Here is a 20776-nt window from a genome sequence, read left to right on the forward strand (position 1 = left end):
TCTTTAATGTCACTATATTGACTCATCTTGGAATCAACATGTGTTTTTGAAAAGAAAATGTAGGTGTGAGATATAAATCTACAACAAAAACTGTGTGCTTGATGTTAATTTAACTTTTTACTCCTACGTTTAAGCATTGATTTTTCAAATCATCCTTATTTCATTCACCATCGCACAAAATTTTAACCAATTGCAACCAAACCAGCCATTACCTACAATGCAATTGGGTCATTCTTGGGTCAAATCTATTTAATTTGTCCCAGAATCAAATAACCTTAAAATGTCTATTAACAACTATATTTACCAAATATGCAAAATGGAGTGCTTAATTCCGAATAGATTTTAATATATTTTAACAAAAAATGCAAAGTTTTAGTCAATCTATCACTGGTGTTACCCCATCTTGAAGAATTTATTTTTTCATCAATTTATTTATTTTTAATTGAAATTACAATGTGGTTGCATGTAATAAAGAAATGAAACCCATTTCATTTAAAATAAAACACATTCTGTAGACCTTATGGTAAATTTTCACATAAGTTCACTGTTTGTTACATTTTTATTTCCATGTTACACCATTGTTGTTTCTTTCCTATTAAAAAAAGTTGAGTCCAAGATGGCAGTATATAATATGGCCACCATTTTTGCGATTTAGCCTCCCCACAGAATGTGTCTAAAATTGGATCACTGTCAACCAAACCATTGTATCATTGTCATTTTGTCATTGTCAGTTTGTCTACAGTCTGAATTTTGGGTTCACGATTTAGTGAAATTTGAAGTAAAGTGATTAAAAATCCCAAAGCTGGGAGGAAAGGGCTGTGTGACACAACTGTGCTAGAATGGGTTGGTGTTGGATACTGGCTATTTGCAAACTTTGGTGTTTAAACAAAATAATGTAAAGAGATTTCAAGATTTCATTTTGCTAAATTGTTTTACCACTCAAAGTCACATTATATTTATTCCTTAGAGGAGTATAAATGTTCCACTTCTGAAGTTGTCGAGAACAAAGAGAAGTTGGGTGATTCCACCACTCAATGTCCCAGAGAACCAAAGAGGTCCATTCCCCAAGGAGATCGCAGTGGTATGTGTAGATGAATTCAAACTATATCTTCTCTATGTACCTGTTGTATTTTGTACTAATCTGTTTAATCTGTTTCCAGCTTAAGACAGATTTTGTAAAGGAAACTAAGATGGTGTACAGCATCAAGGGTGAAGGAGCAGACCAGACTCCAGTGGGGGTTTTCACCATTAATAAAAACAATGGTTCACTCTATGTAACAAAGCCTCTAGACAGAGAGACCAAAGATAAATATGTGGTAAGAGACTTTAGACCTGCTTGTTAATGTTAAAGCCTATAATTTTCTCTAGAAACCCCCAAAAAATATTTAACACTTTTATTTCTTTTGTTGACTCCAGCTTAAATCTCATGCTGTTGCAGCTAATGGTGAGGTTGAGGAAAACCCTATGGAGATTATCATCTATGTAATTGATGCAAATGATAATAAGCCTGTCTTCACCCAAAACCCTTTTCTTGGCAGTGTTCCAGAAGCTTCACCTCGAGGTAGCTTCATTGATTGAGATAAATATTTAATTTTATGGCTTTAAATTATTTTGTTTCTATTCACTTTATAATATTTTATGTCTCATGTTCTTTCTTACTCTCTTTCTGAAGAGTTTGAGTTCATGATAGCCAATGCCACCGACGCAGATGAACCTGAAACTGACAATGCAGACATCAGATACTCCATCATCAGTCAGGATCCACCACAGCCAGATCCACACATGTTCATCATTAACTCGATTACTGGAGGGATTAGAGTGAACTCTGATGGGCTGGACAGAGAGGTGAGAGCAGAAATCAGGGTTATGAATACTGAGATGATGTGGAATGAGTTAATAAAGTAGTTTAATTTATGAACATCATCTCTTCCAGAATTATCCTGAGTACACCTTGCTGATCCAAGCTGCAGATATGATGGGTAATGGCCTCGTCACCACTGGAACAGCTGTTATTACTATAACTGATAGCAACGACCACGCTCCACAGTTTGAAAAGACCACGGTAAGATAATATAGTTATATATACAGAAAAATAGTACATAATTAATAGAAAATACACTGCCTGGCAAGAAAAAAAGTCGCCACTTGGATTTAAGTAAGTAAATGATGTGGGGTTGGTTGATGCTGCAGTTGGTCTGCAGGTTTTGGTTCAGCAACAGTATGTGCTGAAAGAATGAGGTCAGCTGACTACCTGAATATACTGAATATAGATCAGGTTATTCCATCAAAGGACTTTTTTTCCCTGATGGCACGGCCATATTCCAAGATAAGACAATATCAGGATTCATGGGTCTGGAATTGTGAAATAGTTCAGGGTTCAGGGAGCATGAGATCATCATTTTCACACATGGATTGAGAGAGAGTTCACCACAGAGTCCAGATCTTAACCTCATTGAGAATCTTTGGGATGTGCTGGATGGAGAAGAGCTGCTTTGTGCAGTGGTCAGACTCTACCATCATCAATGCTGCTGCAAGATCTTGGTGAAAAATGAATGCAACACTGGATCTATGAATGCAATCTTATCTAAACAATACCATAGTGAATGCTGTGTGACCTTATTTTTGGCCAGGCTGTGTAGTAAATAGTACAGTCGTCTTCAAAACTATTCAACCCCCACTGCAGTAAAGTGTTTTAGCAAGTTTAACATTTATTTTTTTATCTTGTTCACAATCAGATCAAAAAAGGACATGTATAATAGACAAATGCAACATAAATTACAACTTTAAAGTTTTTTCTTATAAACCAACAAATGTACTTTGTGTGATTTCCTCATTATTTAACCCCTTAAAGATTACCACTCTCAAGAACAGACGTTTCAATCAGGCATTGAAAGCACCTGTGGATGTGAACTGCGACAGGACTTGTCAGAGGGAGATACTGTAATCAGGTTTCGACCCAGAAAATATGGTGCACACTGTGAGATGAGTCAAATCCAGTATGCCAAAACAGTAGAGAACAGTATACCAAACCCTTTGTTGTTTGTCCACATGTTTTTTTTTTTTTTTTGGCATGCTGGAGTTGACTCTTTTTATGTCCTGTCACAGTCCTTCAGCTTTCAGTGGGGGATTTTTCTCCACATATCATTTCAGGTACCGGACAGCATTCGTCGACAGTAACCTCTTTCTGCCACGCCCAGTTCGCGTTTCCACTGTGCCTTTAGCTTTAAACTTTTGCTCCAAACTGTGTCTTTTTAAATGTTTAATGTATTTGCTATCTTTTTATGTCCATAACCTTACTTATGAAGAGCTATTACCTGCCCTTCTTTGACCATTCCCTGGACTTCACCATGTTGCAAAGACAGCATTAACTGTCCAGAAGGAGTATCTAAGTCCTTTTAAATCTGCTTATGTGTGGCTCATTATGGTTCTGTTCACATCGACAGGTAATTTCAATGCCTGATTGAAATGTATGCTTTTGAGAGTGGTATTCTTTATTCTTTAAGGGTTTGAATAGTTTTTGTCAATAAGAAAATCACAAAAAGGACATTTGTTGGTATATTAAAAAATATAATGCATTCGTCTTTTATACAAGTATTTGTACATCTGATTGTGAACAAGATAAAAAAAATAAATGTTAAATTAGCTAAAACACTTCACTGCAGCGGGGGTTGAAACATTTTAAACACCACTATATATGGAAACAGACAAGATAATAAATCAGCTTCGGTGTGTTCAATTTAAATGTGTTTAATTTTGTCATTTGTGTTTTACAGCAATCTGTTATTTATTTATTACCGTCAATCAGTTTGTTCAGTGTATTTACACTGAAGAATGTGACTACTGACTGTTTTAGTAATGTTAGCTTTTTTGCCTTTCAGTACACTGCATCAGTCCCAGAGAATAAAGTAGGAGCTGTGGTGGTGAAGCTACCAGTGACTGATGGAGATGAACCTCAGTCTCCTGCCTGGATGGCCAAATTCAGGATCTCTGGTGTAAACAATGGTGGATTTTTCAGCATTAGCACAGGACCCAACAAACAGGAGGGCATCATTACTGCTGTTAAGGTACTACAGTGTCTAACACTGGCTCACTGACTCCTGCTTCACTAGTTTTTAGTTTAGTTAGCTTCATGGGTTGTGTGTTCATGTTCTGTGTGATTTTCTTTTAGCCATTGGACTTTGAACAGAACAACAAGTACACTCTGCTGGTGATCGCTGAGAATGAAGTTCCGTTTGCCAACCCCCTTCAGACATCCACTGCCACAGTCATCGTGAATGTTCAGGATGTGAATGAGGCTCCAGTGTTTGACCCAGTGGAGCACATCATTTCTATACCTGAAGATCTGGAAGTTGGTACTGAAATAACAGTTTACACCGCCACTGATCCAGATACAGCAAGGGCTCAGACAGTGACGTAAGATCCTCCTTCTATGTTGGAATTCCATCACAGCCATCCATAGTTACCTTCTTAAGAACACTGGTACTAATGTGTGTTGCTGTTTGCTGTAGATACCGTATATCTAGTGAAGATCGTGCTGGCTGGGTGAGTGTTGACCGAGACACTGGACTGATCAGAGTGAAGAGCCCCATGGACAGAGAGTCTCCTTTTGTGAAAGATGGCAAATATAAAGTTCTAATCTTGGCTGTTGATAATGGTAAGTCAGTTTTCCTGTTCTCTCTGTCTGAAGGAAATGCTTTAATGGTGCATCATCCTCTTAAAAACCTTCAAAACGTTTGCAGATCAAGTTCCAGCTACAGGTACAGGAACCCTTGTGATCGAGCTGGAAGATGTGAATGATAACGCTCCCGTTGTTGAAGAGAGGGAGATCAAAGTGTGCAATAAGGACTCTGTTCCAGTTTCACTCTCTGCAACAGATAAGGATGGGCCTCGTTTTGCTGCTCCATTCACTGTTGAACTCCAGGGAGATGGCAGGAATAATTGGACTGCCAGGATGAACGACTCAAGTAGGGATTCTTTTTTGTGGACATACTATTAGATTTCTATGTATGTGAGCTGTATGAAATATCATTGTTTTCTCTGTGTCCTTCATGTAGATAAAATTATACTCACGCTTAAGACTGCATTACAACAGGGAAAATACAATGTGGTTCTGAGGGTGTATGATTCCGGCCTCCACCACCAAGACAGCACTATCCTTGCCTCTGTATGTGACTGCACTGGAGAAGACTTGCAGTGCTTAGACAGGGAAATTGCAGGCTTGGGCCTATCACCGATCCTTGGAATTCTGGGGGCTATACTGGCTTTGCTAAGTAAGATGATCAGGTCATATCTTGAGTCACATATACAGTATAAAATATGACATATGTGTTTAAGGAGGTGCATTTTGGAGTCTGGTTTTGCTTGAATGTCTACTGTGCTCTTTCATACAGTTCTGGTCCTATTGCTACTCCTGTTTCTGAGGAAGAAGAGATCAGTGAAGAAACACCCACTGCTTCCCGAAGATGATGTCAGGGATGACCTCTACTACTATGATGAAGAGGGTGGTGGAGAAGATGATCAGGTTGGCATATTGGATTATTCACTACTGACTTTTTCCCCTTTCTTATTCATAGAAATGCCTTTTCATATTCTGTTTATGTTTTATTTTGTGCAGGACTATGACTTGAGCATCCTGCACAGGGGCCTTGACAACCGCCCTGGTGTTTTCCGCAACGATGAAGCTCCAACCTTTATGGCAGCACCCCAATACCGTCCCCGTCCCACCAACCCTGAAGAGATTGGCACCTTTATTGATGATGTAAGTAGCACAAAAAAAAAAAGACAGGTACAGTCTACCGCAACACGCAATTCCATCCAGCCTTAATAGATTGATTTTTAAACAGAGACAGCTATACTTTAATGTAAAAAATAGTAACAACATTGATTGAAGATTGGCATAGTTTAATGCATAGCAACACTTTTTTCACACACTGGCACACTAGGAGTTGATTTCCCAGCACTAAGAAGCTCGCCTTCAAACAGACCCAACTCACATCAAATGGAATCAAACAGGCCGAGCTCTCTTCCAAACACATCTAGCTCGTTTCCCACCAGACCCAGCTCTTTTCCAAGCAGACCTAACTCTTTCCCAAACAGACCTAGCTTTCATTCAGATAGACCAAGTTCTCCTTAGCACAGACCAAGTACTCTTGCAAAGAGGCTGAGCTCTCTTCCGTACAGCCCCAGCGCTCTTTCATACAGACCCAGCTCTTTTTCAAATGAACCAAGTTCTCTTTCTTTTTAAAGGACCAAGTTCTCCTCCAACCAGACTCAGCTCTCTTCCAAATGGACCAAGTTCTCTTCCAAATTCACCCAACTCTCTTTTAAACAGACCAAGTTCTTTTTGAAAAGGACCCAAACCTCTTTAAAATGGACCAGGTTCTCCTCAAAACAGACTCAGTTGTCTTCTAAACTGACGAATCCCTATTTTAAATGGACCAAGTTCTCTTTTAATCTGACCCATCTGTCTTCTACACAGTCCCAGCTGTCTTTTAAATGGATGGACCAAGATCTCTTCCAAACAGACCCAACCCTCTTTCAAACTCTTTTCAAACTCCCCAGATCTTTTCCAAATTTACCCAACTTTCTTTCAAACAGACCAAATTATTTTCCCAACAATGCCAGCCCTGTTCCAAACCAAGGACCAAGTTCTTTTTCAAATTGACCCAACTCTCTTTAAAACGGACCAAGTTCTCTTCCAAACAGACCCAACACTTTTTCAAACAGGTTCTCTTCAAAACAGAGCCAATTGTCTTCTAAACTGACTCATCTCTCTTCAAACTGGAACAGGTTCTCTACTAAACAGACCCAGCTGTCTTCTAAATGGACCAATTTCTCTTCCAAACAGAACCAAGTTCTCTTTCCAATGTTCCCAGCTATCTTTAAAAAAGATGTGTTCCAAACTGACTGAATTGTTTAAGTTTTAACATCCTATTACAGTACTAAGCTGGAGTTCGGGGAGCTTTTTGGAACCAACCATTCTTTTACTTTATTCCTTGTAATACAGTGCTTGGCTAGGCACTTGATTTTACAGACCTGTGGCCATGGGAATGAATGAAAACTGAATTCAATGATTAAGACAGATTCATTCTTTAATTACCTCCAATATCCAATCAACCATTTCAACTGAAAACTCCAAGACTATGCAGAGCATAACCCATCTATTCAGTGCAGTGCGGTCCAATGTTGTTTATTCCTCCCTCTGTTCTTTTGTACTTTAGAACCTGAAGGCGGCTGATAACGACCCCACAGCTCCACCTTACGACTCTCTGCTGGTGTTTGACTATGAAGGGGGCGGTTCGGAGGCCGGCAGTCTCAGCTCCCTGAACTCCTCAGACTCTGGGGACCAGGACTACGACCGCCTGCATGAGTGGGGTCCACGCTTTAAGAAGCTCGCTGACATGTACGGAGGAGGAGATGAGCTGTGAGGAGATTACTGCAGCTAAATGTATCACTTAGAATGATGCACATGGATTAATAAATGGATGGATATATGTATTAGTGCCACATAAAAACAGGCAGTTCTGCTGTGTAATATTATACCGCTGCCAATGACTGTGACAAATTACATTTTGCATTAAATTCTGAAAAAAAAATTACAATTACAACAAAACAGAAAACAAATGTATAGCGACTGAAACTGTTTTGGCTAAAATGTGAAATATATGCATACGTTTACTTTGGGGCCAAAGTAAACTATTTGATAGCTTTAAAGATCTTTTGTGCATTTACACAAATGAACGTGAGTTAACAGTCAGTGATCAATAATCTACTGAACATTTTGTTCTAGCTTACTTTACATGCCTTTTCTAAAACTCCTGCCATTTTTTTGAACAGTGTAGAAAAACATTGCGGTGTAACCATTTTTTATATTGTATTTTTATATATTACGTACAATACATTTTATATTACATATTCACTTTATTACTCATTTTGTGTAATGTTTTGGATCTTTTTGAAGAACGTGCAGAACTTCAGTCAACCTGATTTATTAGATACTTTTCACAGATACATATTTTCAGCTCTGGAAAAAAAAATAGACCACTTCTGAATTAGTTTCTGAATCAGTTTCTCTGATTTTGCTATTTATAGGTTTATGTTTGAGTAAATTTAACATTGTTGTTTTATTCAATAAACTACGGACAACATTTCTCCCAAATTCCAAATAAAATATTATAATTTACAGCATTTATTTGCAGAAAATGAAAAATGGCTGAAATATAAAAAATGATGCACAGCTTTCAGACCTCAAATAATGCAAAGAAAACAAGTTCATAAATCAGTATTTATTGTTTTTTAATCACAGTTTTTATGCATCTTGGCATGTTCTCCTCCACCAGTCTTACACACTGCTTTTGGATAACTTTATGCTAATCACTCCTGGTGCAAAAATGTAAGCAGTTCAGTTTGGTTTGATGGCTTGTGATCATCCATCTTCCTCTTGATTATATTCCAGAGGTTTTCAATTTGGTAAAATCAAAGAAACTCATCATTCTTAAGTGGTCTTTTTAATTTTTTTCCAGAGCTGTAGATAGATGCATTAGATAATCTAAAATCACTGTGTCCTAAAATAGGTCTTTTTGGTCGTTCTGCAGGTAAATCACAACATGTGGTAAGCATTACAATTTAACCAAAGAGGTGTATTTTTTTTTTTTATCTGTTTAATTTTTTTTTTATCTTGTAAAAAAATGCATTGTTTTTTGGGGGGTAAGCACAATAAAGTGTTAAAGGGAAATTACTGTTTGTAACTAAAATTGATTCCTTTTATGGCATTAAAGAACTTTGTAGCACCTTTCTAAACAGTGTATGTACTTTACTGCAATGATGTAATAATTTGTATTTTTTATACTAATTAAATGCTTTTCCACACGTGGACAGGTATGTTATTTTTACAATAGTATATTTTCAGAGATTTTCAGGAACAATTTTTTATTTTTGTATGTGACTTTTTTTTGTAATGAATTTTAATGAAAAGATCAATCTCAAATGTTTGGTAGAGCTGTACTTAAAAAAACATGATGGATAATAAAAATCATTTGCGCACGTTAAAGGGTAAAAAGAAATGAATAATGAACCAAAAATGGTTATTCTATGGCGCTACTTAGTAGCACCTTATTTTAGGAGTATCTGTACTTCACCACTATGATGTAACAATATATTTTTTTTGCATTTGCTGATTGTTTTTATACTAAATAAATACTTATGACTGTCCCCCATGTTATTCTGTGTATTTTTTTAACAAGATTATGTATCCCATTGCATTGGTATAGTCATCAGTTCCTAATAAAGTACTGTAAAATAACAGCTAGCGCTACACTGTAAAGAATTTCACCAGCAGAGACACAGCAAAGCAACTGCCAAGTGGTCCAGCAGGCTAAACGCTGCCACTATGATCAGGAGATCGTCGGTTTGTATCCTGGTCATGCAGCTTGCCATCAGCTGCCAGAGCCCTGAGAGAGCACAATTGGCCTTGCTCTCTCTGGGTGGATAGATTTCGCTCTTTTCCCTCATCATTCCTAGGGTGATGTCGATCAGCACAAGGCTGCGTCTGTGAGCAGATGTATCAGAACCGAGTCGCTGCGCTTTGCTCTGAGCATTAGCGCTGTGATGCCACTCGGTAATGCTGCATCAGCAGCAGTTTAAAAAGAGGTGGTGGCTGACTTCACATGTATCGGAGGAGGCATGTGTTAGTCTTCACCCTCCTGGTGTTGAGCCACCACTAGTGATAGGGGGAATCCTAATGATGTTAGTTAGAAGTGTATGATGGCAGTTGTTTTCATAGGATATCCCCAAAGGCATTGTGTTCTACAGTTTTACAATGGAACATCGTTAAACATCTTTAAACTACTGTATTGATATACAGTGTGTATGAAGGATCCTTCACTTTGGAACAGCCTTTAATGATGTAGTGGCTAGGAAATGCAGCCTAGCATGTATGTAACCTACCCCAGCGTTTCTCAACCTGTGGACTGGGGACCACCGGAGGGCATTGAAGCACCTGCTAGTGGTCCACAAGCCCATCCAAATATCACGAGTTGGTTAATCACAGATGGAGAAGTTTCTTAAATTAAGGGAAAAAGTGGTGACAGTTCTTTAGAATAAAAGAAAATACAATTATTTTATGTCAAATAAAGTTTTTTTGTGGGACGATACGCTTTCTACTTATAAACAGTGGATCTTCTGCTGTAAGAAGCTTGATAAATGAATGCAGGTTTGGGTGTTTTGTGTTTTTGGTCTACATGTTCAGGCAGGTGTGCTGATATACAGGAAAAGGCAGATCCTTATGAAAGGCAATGAAAGGTTATGCTCCTGTGAATCTACTGCCTGCCCTATCATGTCTGAAAACATGAGATCAGGGAGGCACTAAGAGGGTGAAGCAGGCAGTGTTAAAAAAGTGAGGTCAGTCCAGTGTTTCTACTGTAGTCTGAAAACATTTGGGTTTGATATTAAAAGCTCAATATGAGACTAAAGATCAACATTATAGCTTTTATTTCCAGGTATTTACATCTGGATCTGATAAACCGTTTAGAAGATAGCATCTTCTGTCTGAACAGAAGATTTTTCTTAGGTGCAAAAGTATTGAAACATGTGACTATCAGGTGTGTTTTATCGCGCAGGTGTGCCCTGATATACTCCCAAAATTTACCCCCCCCCCCCCAAAAAAAAAAACAAAACAAAAAACAACTTGCACACACACCAAAGGCTAACGAAACTTTACTTTCATGTTAATGAATTTTACTTTTTAAAAAATTAAAGTTAGAGTATTCAGAGATGAAATTAGTTTTTATCTTTTTCTTTTTGGAAGGCCCTGCCTCTCATTTCATATCATATTACAATAATTATTAATATTGCCTCCGCCATGATCTGCTTTCTCTCACTCACTGAACAAATCCCGTCCGGGAGGGGGAGAAAACACTGCCCGCCCACACTAAAAACTAATTGGCTGTCTCGCAGACTCTTTGCAGAGAACAGGCCAATCAGAACCCTCTCTGTTTTCTCTCTCTCCTTCCCACACGCGATTAGAGAAAAAAAGTCTGTGGCCTGTGTGCGCGTTTGGGGCACTGGTTCTGAATTCCGGGAGATTATATGTGACTCGCGGGCATCAGGGAGCCGCTACCCAAATGCGGGAGACTCCCACAGCTTCAGGGAGACTTGGTTTGTCTGGAATGCTGCTCCAGCTCTGAGGCACACCTAGAGTATTTCAGCCCAGTTACAGAAAAAGATTTACTTAGTGTAATTAACTCTTCAAAATCGACATCATGTATGTTAGATCCAGTACCCACACAATTATTTAAACAGGCACTGCCAAAGGTGGGTATATTTTTACTAGAAATAGTAAATTCATCCCTTAGCATGGGCTACGTACCCAATTCTCTTAAATTGGCGGTCATTAAGCCCATTATCAAAAAGCCAAATCTGGACTCCCGCAAGCTTGCTAATTATAGACCAATTTCTAATCTTCCCTTCGCAGCCAAAATCCTAGAAAAAACTGTGTTTAACCAGCTGCGCTTGTTTCTACAAAGTAATAGTATTCATGAGGTTTTTTAATTTTGATTTTAGAGAAAACCATAGTACTGAAACAGCTTTACTTAGTGTAACTAATGATTTACTTTCAGCTCTTGATAGGGGCAGTACTGCTAGATCTTAGTGCTGCCTTTGACACCGTAGATCACGCTATTCTGCTTGATAGGTTAGAAAATCTTATAGGAATTAAAGGATCTGCCCTCACCTGGTTCAGATCTTATCTGAGAGATCGATTCCAGTGTGTTTATTTAAATAACGAATGCTCTTATCAGTCTAGAGTAAAATATGGTGTCCCTCAAGGATCAATACTGGGTCCATTACTCTTTACTCTTTATATGTTACCGCTGGGTAAAATTATCCGTAGGCATGGTATTAACTTTCACTGCTATGCTGATGACACGCAACTTTACATATCTGCCAAACCCAATGAGGACCTCTGTCTAAATCAAATAACAGACTGTATTAAAGACATAAAAAATTGGATGAGACACAACTTTCTCTTACTTAATTCTGATAAGACTGAGGTCCTTCTATTAGGTCCTAATATTGATAAAAACATAAATGTTAATACTGTAGACATAGACGGTCACTTAATTATACCTGGTAAAACTGTGAGGAACCTTGGGGTCATCTTTGACCCAATTCTTTTGTTTGATGCACACATATGTAGTGCACACATAGTCAAAACTGCATTCTTTCATTTTAGAAATATAGCTAAAATCCGCAGTATACTCTCTCTGGAAGATGCTGAGAAGCTGGTACATGCATTCATAACCTCGAGGCTGGACTACTGCAACGTGTTGTTGTCTGGAAGTCCACATAAATGACTTCATAAACTCCAGCTAGTTCAGAATGCAGCTGCGAGAGTGCTTACTAGAACCAGAAAATTTGATCATATTACTCCTATTCTTTCATCCCTACACTGGCTACCTGTTAAATTTCGTATAGATTATAAAATACTCCTCCTGACGTATAAATCCCTCAATGGTCTGGCCCCTATTAGAAAAAACTATGCAGGAGGAAGAGCGTTCTTTTATAAAGCTCCCCAACTTTGGATAACCTCCCTATTAATATACGGGACTCAGACACACTCTCAATCTTTAAATCTAGTCTCATCGCAATTTTCTTCCTCTTACAGCTTATCCGGCAAATATAAACCCTGTCCTAATCATCTGTTTTCTCTTTCTCTCCCCATGTCCTGAGCTGCTGCTGCCAAGTGCCCATCCCACTCCAGCAGAGTTTTATAAAACCATTTTAACCCCATTGTTCTTCCCTCCCCTCTCTGTTCTCTCTCTCTATCACTCTCTCTCTCTCACATGTGCTGAGATGCCCTGCCGGCCGGTCTGCCTAGATCTGTCCGTTTGTGGTTCCAGCTTTCCGGAATCAGCCCTGTCCTTCTATTTATCAGAATTATTACACAACCTTTCTAACGCCTGCTTTTTTTTTCTCTTTATTTCCTTTCTTTTTTCTCTATCTATCTCTTTTACATGTATGGAGATGCCCTGTTCCTGATGTTCCCAGCCTGGCTCTCCACTGCCCGCTGTGTTGTACTCCAGCTCTTTTATATTCATAAATTAGTACCTGTTATATTACCCATAGTTCACATTAATTCTCTGTACTGTTTTGTTCTGTTATTTGTTTGTTGTTTGTTATTTGTTTGTACTGAGCGGGTCGACCCGAGTAGGATGGGTTCCTCTGACTGAGTCTTGGTTCCTTCCAAGGTTTCTTCCTCTTAAAGGGAGTTTTTTTTCTTGCCACTGTGTCACCATAAAACTGGCATCTCTGTGGTGCTGCTCATAAGAGGCGTGGACCTGTTTTTCCTGTAAAGCGGCTTTGTGACAACCTTTGTTGTAAAAAGTGCTACAGAAATAAAATTGAATTGAATTGAATTGAATTGAATGCATTGATTATTCAAACAATAAATAGTGCATAATGTTTATGCTTCAGATTTGTGTTTTATCTGTGCAGTCTGTGCATTTATAGTTAGATGAGTAACCAACATAAGAACCAGAGAGCTGTCTATGGGTGAAAAACAAACAACAAGCTGAAAAGAAGATGGAAAATCAATCAGAGCCATTGCTCAAATATTGTTCATAGCCAGAACAACCTTATGGAATATCCTGAAGAAGAAAGTCGTCACTGGTGTACTAAGTAACAGATGTTGAACAGATAGACTAAGGGAAACCAAAGCAGTTAATGACAGAAACATTGTGATTTCTATAAGGAAATCTCTAAAACAGCTGTTAGTGACATCAGCAACACCCACCAGAGAGCAGAGGTCAAGGTATCTACGTTTTGCAAAAGACTTCATAAACAAAAATACATAGGCTTCAGCAAAAGATGAAGATGAAAGATGAAGAAAAGCAGAAGATGAAAGCCACTAACTTACCAGCCAGCAACACAATATCAACCACCTGGGATACTGCAGAAACCACCTTGCAACCATTTAGCTACCACTTTGAAACACCTCAGCAACTTAAAGGGATACTTTAGCAATCACTTATCAGCACCTTACCAGCCATTTGGGATACCACAGCAACCACCTAGCAACATTAGCAACCTGCTGGGATAGCATAGCAGCCATCATCAACCATTTATCAACATCATAGCAACCACCTAGCAACAATCTAGTGGCTGCCTGAAAATAGGGACAAATTGACACAATCATTGGCATTGGAAAAAATTAAGAGAGCACTTCAGTTTCTGAATTAGTTTCTCTTATTTTGCTATTTATAGGTTTATGTTGTTTTGTTCTATAAAATTCCAAACAAAAATAATGCAATTTAGAACATTTATTCACAGAAAATGAGAAATAATTGAAATCACAAAAAGAAGCAGAGCTTTCTGACCTCAAATAATGCAAAGAAACCAATTCACACCCATTCATATTCATAAAGTTTTAAGAGTTCAGAAATCAATATTTGGTGGAAAAACCCTGTTTTTTTAATCACAGTTTTCATGCATCTTGGCATCATGCTCTCCTCCACCAGTCTTACACACTGCTTTTAGATAACTTTATGCCATTCAATATGGTAAAATCAAGGAAAAACATTATCATTAAGTGTTTTCTTATTTTTTTCCATAGCTGTATATCATATTATTATTTGGTTTCCATAAACGTGCATAGGCCTATTATAATAGTCAAATTTATAAGGACAATATGTTTGGATAATATTGTGGTATTAAGAGCGTTTATGCCACTTAAATAATAATCATTATAGACAGCATAATAAAAAATTGCATAATTATTATAAGAAATGAACTTAATTTAATTGTTAATTGTTATGTATAAATGTATAAATGTTAATAAAATGCTGCTGTTAAAAAACTGCTGTTTTTAAAAAGTCAACATTCTGGCTATTTACTTTAACGTGCTCTTCTCACTAAGGAAAATATAATGGCCGATATTTAGGTCAGTACAAATGACTGTGTAAATATCTAAAATATATACATAAATATCTTGTATTGTCTTGTAATATCTTGTATTAATAAAAATTGTGACAGGCCTAAATATGCATTATTCATTTACGAAATGTCCTAAGGCATTCAGTGGGAAATTTCTTGCTAGTTTCAATACAGTTCCTCACAATCTGGCAATCCATGTCCTTTAGAAGAAGAGAATGTAGGTGTGGTGGATTAGAATAGTGATCCTTCAGTCCTGTGGGTGCAGGGAATAACTGAAACTGAAATTGTGGAGGCCAGAGGGACCCCCGGATCACCAGGGACCCTCAGGACTGGAACTGAAACCAATGGACTACATTCATCCACTGAATCAGAACCCAAAATGGAAGAATTGTAGACCAGCTGTTCCAGACATTCACAGACTACCCACACTTCCTGTACCTTACAGTGTGAGGGACTGTTCTCCCACTAGGGGGAGCCAGACAGCTGTTAAAAATCCCTTTAAATAACAAATTTACATTCACAACCCAAGAGCAGGACTGTAACTGTGGATCTGCAACAGGATTTACAGGAATGTCACCAGGACTCTTATACAAGAACAGGCACGCTGAAGAGCCTTATCAGACTTACAAAACAAGACTCATTCAATTATTAATTAACACTCGTTAAGACATTATTAATAATTACTCATTCACTAAAGTCTCAATTCTCAAGCATTAAAATTTGGTAATGTTTAAAAAAGTCAAAAGTCAATAATATCAAAGTCAATTTATTGTATAAATTACAATCCTGGTAATATGATACATATCATGATATACATGTTACAGTCTGATTTATTTTAATCTACTGCAATACTGGAAACAATATTAAAGTACAGACTTTCAAAACTCATATTCTGTTCTGTTAATGGTAAGTGTCTATGTAATAATGAAAATTTATGGATGAAATCACAGAAAAGCATGTTAATCAATATGTCCGTGACTACAATAATTACAATACAGTAATTAACATTACTTACAATAGAATATCTTAGCTAGTTAGGAGATTAATCAGTTTTAACTAATGTCTCGAATCATTATAAAATTTTTAAGCATTAAAATAAAAAAATGTCTTAATTAGTTCAAATTAATAATTAGCTGAGACATTTTTTTTTAAGTATGGTTAAATCTGACTTTTATTATAAAGCGTTACCAATACAATATCAATGTTGAGTATTAATAGTCTATCAAAGAAGGTGGGGTTGTGGGGGGCACAAAAAAAATTACATTAAACTTGATTAGACTACAAGAAATATAGCATAATTTCCAGTGAAAATTTTTGTTACACTTAATATTTAGGGACAAAATTTTAAATAATAAACAAAAATATCTATTTATCTTTAAGATAATTTACAGCTCCATTGTTATTCAGTTTAATTACAACCCAAACTGAACCACTTTCTGCCACCAATCTTTACATGTTAACTAATAATGAAAATCAATACTCGATTCTTACTATGGTGTTTTAAAATAATCAATACTGCAAAATACTGCAATATTCAAAAGAATTACATATATTTACATCCCTACATCATACATTTTAGCCATTCAGTTATAGCTGTATTACTGTTACGATTCTGAACTGCTTAAACAATAAACAAAACGAAGTAAACACTCTACCTACACAAAAAAGGTACTCTTTGATGATGAAATCAATATTTAAATGACCCAAAACAAAATTAATATACCATTATCATCTATTTAAGGTAATTCTTGTCCAATTCTCTAAAATATATTCTCTCTGTGAGATAATAGAGAATTTAATATTACCAGTTTTGAGGTGATGTTTTTATATAGTTATTATACTTCATTTGGTCACTTTAAATCATTTACAGCTCTGTTAATCAGAGTAAATGTCTTTTACTAATACATCTTGATTTTTAAAACTTCCAACTAATTATATCCCATTACTGAAGCTTAGTGAATAGTAATTACCATACATTCACCTGCATTCATTTGTAAATGTGTCCTATATTTATGTCATTATATCAGTATACCATTTAATTCCAATATCAATAAAAATGATAAAAAAAAGCCACAGAAAAAAATGCCAAAAAAGTCTACAACAGATCTCTTTACTTAGTGCTTAAGTCTGGTCTTGAGACCGCTTTTAAGACCAGGTAATCTCATTCTTATCTCTCCCTCAACGTTATTTAGACTTGATCGATCTCGATCTCGGGGTGAGGTGGACTCAGGGCTGGACTGGGACAAAAAATCGGCCCTGGCATTTTGGGTTTAGACCGGCCCCTCATAATTAGCGGAGCACAACCGACTTGTAATTTATGTGCGTAGGGTTACAGAGAAGCATAATGTATCATCAGCATATTAAATATAAGAAGTTTAGTGTCTATTGTTAACTCCACCATTTTTGTCTGCTCTGTTTAGTTCAATTGATTCTTTATCCTTTTTATTAAAATCCTTTTAATTTTTTGATACAACAGTTCAATTCTAATTCTTCCTCCTTTAAACAGCTATAACATGTATTTGTATCAGGCTACAAACAGGACATTCTGTATAGCCTTACCATTATCAACTTCATAATAAAAATTGAACTTTATTATAATCATCTTTTTTTGGGAGGATGGAATGTTTAATGGGGCTCTTTTATTAAATGCTTAAAACCAGGGTTCACTCCTACTCTCATCATGAGAGGATCTTTTGATCTAGGTGGAACAAACAAACAGTGAGCCTGATTGTGGGGCTTTATTGAAACAAAAACAACAGCATTAATTTAACTACAAATATTTTTTAAGTACTGAATGCATTTTAGTGTTTGAGTTCTTTTTAAGAAATATCAGCTTCAGATTGATAAAATTAAATTATGTTAGTGGTCTCAATCACTTACATCAGAGAAAGAGAGAGCGAGCGAGAAAGAAAGAGACAGTCAGAGAGAAAGAGCGAGAAAGAGAGAGAGACAGTCAGAGAGAGAAAGAAAGAGAGAGAGAGAGCGCACGCGCGATTAAGCGAGGTAGAGAGAGAGAGAGAGACAGTACAAGTGCGTTTCCAGTCGTCCATGTGCTCAGAGCTAAACCACGCAGAGTGGCCGCTTTCTTCCTATATCCTGATTGGTTCAGTCCACTGTCTATATTGAAGATGGGCCAATGGGCTGCCCCCTCTAAATTGTGGGCCTGTCTCTTAGAAAAAAAGGAAGAAAAAAATTCAGCATCGGCCCCTGAGGACTGTCGGCTCACAGATTACCAGTCCAGCCCTGGGTGCTAAGCTAAGTTTATTTCTGCCTGCCTTATGCACAACACTATATATACAGTGCCCTCCATAATTATTGGCACCCCTGGTTAAGATGTGTTCTTTAGCTTCTCATAAATTGAGTTTTGTTCAAAATAATATAGGACCACGATGGAAAAAAAGAGTAAAATACAACCTTTAACTCAAGTGAATTTATTCAGTAGGAAAAAAATCCCACATTAAGAAATAATTATTTAACATCAAATCATGTGTGCCACAATTATTAGCACCCCTGATGTTAATACTTTGTACAACCCCCTTTTGCCAACAAAACAGCACCTAATCTTCTCCTGTAATGTTTCACAAGATGGGAGAATACAGAAAGAGGGATCTTTGACCATTCCTCTTTGCACATTCTCTCTAAATCATCCAACGACCTGGGTCCTCTCCTCTGCACTCTCCTCTTCAGCTCACCCCACAGCTTTTCAATGGGGTTGAGGTCTGGGGACTGAGATGGCCATGGGAGGAGCTTGATTCTGTGTGCGGTGAACCATTTCTGTGTAGATTTGGCCACATGTTTAGGGTCATTATCTTGCTGAAAGACCCAGTGACGACCCATCTTCAGCTTTCGGGCAGAAGCCACCAGATTTTGTTTTAAAATGTCCTGGTATTTTAGAGCATTCATGATGCCATGCACCCTAACAAGGTTCCCAGGGCCTTTAGAAGAGAAACAGGCCCACAGCATCACTGATCCCCCGCCGTATTTCACAGTGGGCATGAGGTGCTTTTCTGCATACTCAGCTCTTGTGTTACGCCAGACCCACTTAGAGCATTTGTTGCCAAAAAGCTCTATCTTTGTTTCATCTGACCAAAGCACACGGTCCCAGTTGAAGTCCCAGTACCGCTTAGCAAACTCCAAACGTTTGCGTTTATGATTGTGAGTGAGAAATGGTTTCTTCCGTGCATGCCTCCCAAACAGCTTGTTGGCATGTAGATAGCGCCTGATGGTTGTTTTGGAGACTTTGTGACCCCAAGAAGCTACCATTTGTTGCAATTCTGTAACAGTGAGCTTTGGAGAACTTTTTATTTCTCTTATCATCCTCCTCACTGTGCGTGGTGGCAAAATAAACTTGCGTCCTCGTCCAGGCTTGTTTACCACTGTTCCAGTTGTTTTAAACTTCTTAATAATTCCTCTGACAGTAGATATGGACAGGTGTAGGCGAGTAGCGATTTTCTTGTAGCCATTGCCTGACTTGTGAAGGTCAACACACATCTGCCTCACTTGAATGGTATGTTCCTTTGTCTTTCCCATGTTGAAGATAAATGGCCTCTGTGTCACGTCATATTTATACCCCAGGGAAACAGGAAGTTGTGAATTACTAATTAAATGTTCCTACATACTCTGATCAACTTCGTAAACTACTGTAGAAGTGACAGAAATACTTTTATTAAATTTATTTCCTAAGAATTGTTAGGGGTGCCAATAATTGTGGAACAGGTGATTTTATGAAGAATAATTATTTCTTAGTCAGGGATTTTATTTCCCCCTTAAAATTTACTTGAGTTAAAGGTTGTATTTTACTCTTTTTTCCCATCGTGGTCCTATATTATTTTGAACAAAACTCAATTTATGAGAAGCTAAAGAACACATCTTAACCAGGGGTGCCAATAATTATGGAGGGCACTGTACCTACAAGCATCTGAAAAACCCACTTTGCCAATTTATGTGATGCTCCCTGTATTTACAAGAATAAAATCTGTATTTCTGTGATGCTGGTAATAATGTATACTTAAATATCAGTAATGTGTTTTAAAATGTTATAACTGTTGTTGAAACCTTTTCTATTGTGACAGGTAGGGGTGTACAATAATATAATTACAAATGATGAGTTTCTTTTTTTTACCAAATTAAAAACCTCTGGAATATAATCAAGAGGAAGATGGATGATCACAAGCCATCAAACCAAACTCAACTGCTTGAATTTTTGCACCAGGAGTGGTGTAGCCAAATGACAGGATTTTCTTAGTCAGCTTTATGAGGTAGAGTCACCTGGAATTCAGGCTTTCAGTTAACAGCTGTGCTGAACTCATCAAGAGTTAATTACTTGAATTTCTTGTCTCTTAATTAAGTGTTTGAGAGCATCAATTAAAGTAAAGTTGTGAAGAGGTAGAGTTACAGGTATACAGTAAATAGTGAATATTTGATTTGATGTTCTAATCCAGATTATGGCGAGAACTACTCAACTATCTTGTTATTTATTATTCTTTGTCTGTATTGTGTTGTATTGTCTGTCTGCACTTTTGTACTGTTGCACTATTGTTCTGTCTACACTGTGTTTATGTGCACCATGGTCCCTCGAGGAACGTTGTTTCGTTTCACTGTGTACTCTGTATATAGCTGAAATGACAATAAAAACCACTTTGACTTTGACTTTGACTAAGTAAAGAAAGAATAATACTTTAAGAAATGAAGGTCAGTAAATCAAAATATCAAGAGCTTTAAAACTATCCTAAAGTGCAGTCTCAAAGACCATTAAAAATGTCATGATGAAACTGGCTCTCATTAGGACCAACCCAGGGGAAAAAGAGCAAGAGCTTCCTCTGTTGTACAGGATGAGTTCATCAGAGTT

General features: G+C 37.4%; 1 protein-coding gene across 9 annotated transcripts in view; it reads left to right on the forward strand.

Annotated features, from left to right (window-relative positions):
- The window catches only part of LOC103023785 (B-cadherin), a 169547-nt gene extending 160337 nt beyond the window's left edge, over positions 1-9210 (forward strand). For 3 of the 9 annotated variants that reach the window (XM_049471031.1, XM_022665149.2, XM_049471032.1), the window contains 13 exons: positions 968-1081; positions 1161-1316; positions 1417-1561; positions 1673-1845; positions 1934-2062; positions 3879-4064; positions 4169-4413; positions 4509-4654; positions 4740-4964; positions 5055-5270; positions 5391-5521; positions 5615-5758; positions 7221-9210. In XM_049471031.1, the coding sequence (XP_049326988.1) occupies positions 968-1081; positions 1161-1316; positions 1417-1561; positions 1673-1845; positions 1934-2062; positions 3879-4064; positions 4169-4413; positions 4509-4654; positions 4740-4964; positions 5055-5270; positions 5391-5521; positions 5615-5758; positions 7221-7427 (2217 nt within the window). In that variant the 3' untranslated portion in view covers positions 7428-9210. The remainder of the gene's footprint in view (positions 1-967; positions 1082-1160; positions 1317-1416; positions 1562-1672; positions 1846-1933; positions 2063-3878; positions 4065-4168; positions 4414-4508; positions 4655-4739; positions 4965-5054; positions 5271-5390; positions 5522-5614; positions 5759-7220) is intronic. The other 6 variants (XM_049471039.1, XM_049471038.1, XM_049471030.1 and 3 more) reach the window with 3 other exon arrangements.
- Positions 9211-20776: the final 11566 nt, after the last annotated feature.

This window comes from Astyanax mexicanus, chromosome 23, assembly GCF_023375975.1.
Source record: "Astyanax mexicanus isolate ESR-SI-001 chromosome 23, AstMex3_surface, whole genome shotgun sequence".
Taxonomy (NCBI): Eukaryota; Metazoa; Chordata; class Actinopteri; order Characiformes; family Acestrorhamphidae; genus Astyanax; species Astyanax mexicanus.